The sequence below is a fragment of the Mus caroli genome, chromosome 11 (assembly GCF_900094665.2).
Source record: "Mus caroli chromosome 11, CAROLI_EIJ_v1.1, whole genome shotgun sequence".
In the NCBI taxonomy this organism is placed as follows: Eukaryota; Metazoa; Chordata; class Mammalia; order Rodentia; family Muridae; genus Mus; species Mus caroli.
In genome coordinates, this window is record NC_034580.1 from 43,875,445 (window position 1) to 43,879,263 (window position 3,819).

Consider the following 3,819-nt stretch of genomic DNA (forward strand, 5'->3'; position numbering starts at 1 on the left):
AAAGAGAGAGAAAGAGGAAAGGCTAGAAAGTAAGAAAGAGAGAGTAAGAGAGTAAGGGGAAAGAGTAAGAAAGTGAGAGGAGAGAGAATGAGGAGAGCTAGAGGAGAGTAAGAGAATGAGGTGGGGCCAAGCAGTGCATCTTATGGTGGGCTGTTATCTATGGTGTTGCTGGGTAACTGGGAGGAGTTTAGCCTGAAGGTCAGAAGCTTGGGACATTGTCTATGTGACTACTGACTGTGCTTCTCTTGTGGAGGCTGTGGGGGCGGTAACTTCGACAGGAGCGAGAGTTCCAGGAGACATGAGGGAATGCCTACCTTGCCATGTAGGTGAATTATTACCACTCTGGGGTTCAGACCTCAGCTCCACTGGAGACCAGACTGTCTGTGTATAGCCCAATGACCCACACCTGTACATGGTGTCAAAGCAACACCTGTCAACAAGGAGCCAAATACCCACGGAAAGGCAGGAGAAAATGGATAGGAAAACTGGCAGAGAAAAAGGAACTCTGGGAAAGAGTGAGGCTGAAGAGATTCACCACCATGTTGTGGAGGAAGTTGTGAGAAGAGGCAACCAGCCACATCTCAGACATAGAATAGCATAAACAGGTTAATTTAGTATATATATATACAACCATATATTCTCATTCATGATACTTAAATGGAAGACAGTTCTTATACCATGGGAAACGCTTCTTCTACTTGCCACAGTGCTATTCTCTCTCTAAAAGAGATGAATCCTCTGGTCTTTTCCAGAAATTTTTTGCTGCTTAAAAGGAGGCTTTAAGTCCATGTCTGAAGCAAGTCCAAAGGTTAGTACCTCACAGCTCCATTCCTGTTTCCCAGTATTCAGGGAGGTCAGACAGGCACGATCCTGGCTTCTCTGACAAAAACTCTTCCTTATTCAGGAGAGACTTGGCATCACTTGCCACAGTATCAATGAAGAGACTTTTCCAGTAGTAAGTCTTTCTAAAGTAAAGGCCTGAGGCAAGTGGTCCCCCAGTAACACAGGAAATATATTCAATATATTTCAGCAGTTTTTCTTTGAAGGACATGTCNTTGTTCTTTGTTAACAACTGGAGAGACCTAAGGTGTGCCTTAATTTCATTCACAGACACATTGAAATCCTTGGCAATATTTTCTAGTGAGGCTTCATCCAGCCCAAAATAAGACCTGTAGAGATTCAAGGTCTCTTCCAACTTCTGCATTTTATCTCTGACTAAGCCCCCAAGTGGAAAGGTGGTCCATACCCCAGCCTTCAGGGCCTCCAGCCAGATCTTCTGTCTGAGGAAATCCCTCTTCCGGGCAATGGCAGTCTCAGTAACACTGTGCAAGGACATCATGAAGAGGTGGCGCTTGTGGGCTGGGAGTTCCCTCAGTAGGGTGATCTCCAGTTTTGGGAAGTCAAAGTCAGACACATCAAAGTTAGAGACTAGGAAGACTGGAGGCTGACTGGAGAGAGCCTTCTGAAGATGACCTGAACAGTCATCTCTAATTTTCTTTAGCACACTGTCTCTATTGAAAGAACTAGGTTTACTTTTCTGTTCATTACTGACATCTTGATCTATCTTGGTTCGGACAAAGTAGAACTTTGTGTTCATCTTTGCAATGGCTTTGGCCAGATGTGCATCAATTTCTTTGAAGCGTGTAGACGAGATGATAATGAAGAAGTCATACTCACCAAACTTCATTTCTGTCAGATAGTTTTGTGGTGGGAAGTTGGTGGACCCAATGCCAGGCAGGTCCCATATTGTCACATTGGGAAGCTTTTGGTGTGGGTATGGAGTTCTCTTCATGGTTGTCTCTACCACCCCAATGGGCGCTGCACCTTCTTCTTCACCCCTTACTCCCCTCAAGGCATTGATAAAACTGGATTTCCCTGTCCCTGTTTCTCCAGTCACAGCAATGTTCAGTGGGGCTTTGTCAATGTTTCCCAGAGCATGACTAATTGCAGACAATGCCCCCTGAAGGTTCTTATCCTCCAGATGGGATTCAATCAAGCTGATGGTTTCCTCAGAGATGATTTTGCTTTCCTTCTTGAAATTCTTAAAAAAATTTTCAAAGCCGATCACCAAAAGTTGAACCATTAAAGGAGAGGGTCTGCTAGAGGAAGGCTGGCATGTAGTTGTGTGCAGTGGAGGATGCTGAATAGAGAAGAAAAGAGATACACTGTAATTATTCGTGCACAGGGCAAGACCTAGGAATTTGTCCTTATGATAAAGAGGGAGCTCAGCTGCTGATACCATTACTAGCAGAAAACCTTCCTTTCTGCTCCTGGCTGATGGCTCTAGCTATGCTCTGCATATCATGTGCCCTCATTCAGCCCTTACCTTCTGTGGTTTTCTTTCTTCTTTGTTTTTCCATTCAAGATCAACTTATTCCATGTGGTTTTCTACAGCAGTGTTTACTTCTTACTTTAACTTGTCTTTGTTCACTGTTTACTCCTATTACAATTAATACCCATAGGTTGTAAAATCTTCAAGATATAAAAAAAAACCTCAAGCAACATATCTCATGAAAAGCGTCCCTGCCGTCTTTGAGTGCTTAGGACATTGCTTCCTAGGATTCATGATCTCTGGTCCTTCAGCACAGTCATTCTAGTTTCTCTTATGTAGTCTGTGAATAAGGAAGAAGGGACATGAGGTGGGGTGGAAAAGATTCTTGACATGCCCAACAAAGGGTTTGATGTATTACTATATATGTGTAATAGACTTCTTTTTAGTCATAAAGTACATTGAAATTATGTCCTTTGTAGGAAATTGGATGTAACTGTAGGTAGTCATATTAAGACAATAAAGGCAGCCTTAGAAAGACAAATCCATTTTCTCATTCCTGGAGCTGAGCTTTTGTACAGATACATAAGTTATATTGTAGATATGGCATGCAAGTGGAAGTGAACCTGTCCAAAGGACAGAGGAACTAAGGGCCATATTCATAACATGCAATGTGTGCTTGTTAGAAACTTCACAGATAGATGTTAAAAAGATTCATTTAAGAGGAGATGTGTCTCCATGTTATCCCTTATTTTTCAAAAGAAGAGGTAGGGGACCACCTCAATTAAAAGCAAATTCCTAAGAAATTCCCTGTGTGTTCCTGTTTTTTAGTGTTCTGTCCCCAAACCTCAGTGAAATAACCCACAAAAGCAAAAATTCCCTAACTGGGTATAGAAGAAAGGAAGGGAGGAAGGGAGGGAGGAAGGAAGATAGGAGAGAGAGAGAGAGAGAGAGAGAGAGAGAGAGAGAGAGAGAGATTAGACACTAAAAATGAGGATACTCTTTCTTTTTTTTTTTTAAATTAAGAAACCTCAATATATATATTCCCATCAAACGCCTTCTCTGGGAAAGAGTCATTTCTTATGGCAGAAGAGGCAGGATAAAGGTCAGATATATTTCCATCAGGAATCCACATATGTTTTCCTTAAAGGTCATTTATTTCAAATTTTTGGCTTTATAGAATACATCCAGTTTTTGGAACACATTCCTAGTTTATTATAATTTGCAAAACACTAAAACTATTTATATTTCATGAACTGTGGAAAACCAGACTTCTTGTTAGCTATGACTGTAGATAAAAAGTGATTTTTTTTTTAAAGATGAAGAGAAGGGTGTTATGTTCTATGGAGGTGTGGTGAGGTGTAGGGGAAGAGGGTGCCTCCTCGGGCCCAAGCTGAGGCATTACTTTCCACTGTTGGATGGTATAGTATAGAAGAGAGTTTATTAAGGGCATGGGGAGGGGAGTTAAGAGCGCAATAGAAGCAGAGAAAGGGAGAGAGAGAGAGAGAGAGAGAGAGAGAGAGAGAGAGAGAGAGAGAGAGAGAGAGAGA

General features: G+C 41.9%; 1 protein-coding gene across 1 annotated transcript in view; it reads right to left on the reverse strand.

The window, feature by feature from the left end:
- Positions 1-369: 369 nt before the first annotated feature.
- The window catches only part of LOC110305691, an 8,367-nt gene continuing 4,917 nt past the window's right edge, over positions 370-3,819 (reverse strand). The window contains exon 2 of the mRNA XM_021177755.2: positions 370-2,140. Coding sequence (XP_021033414.1) covers positions 818-2,140 — 1,323 coding nt within the window. The 3' untranslated portion in view covers positions 370-817. The remainder of the gene's footprint in view (positions 2,141-3,819) is intronic.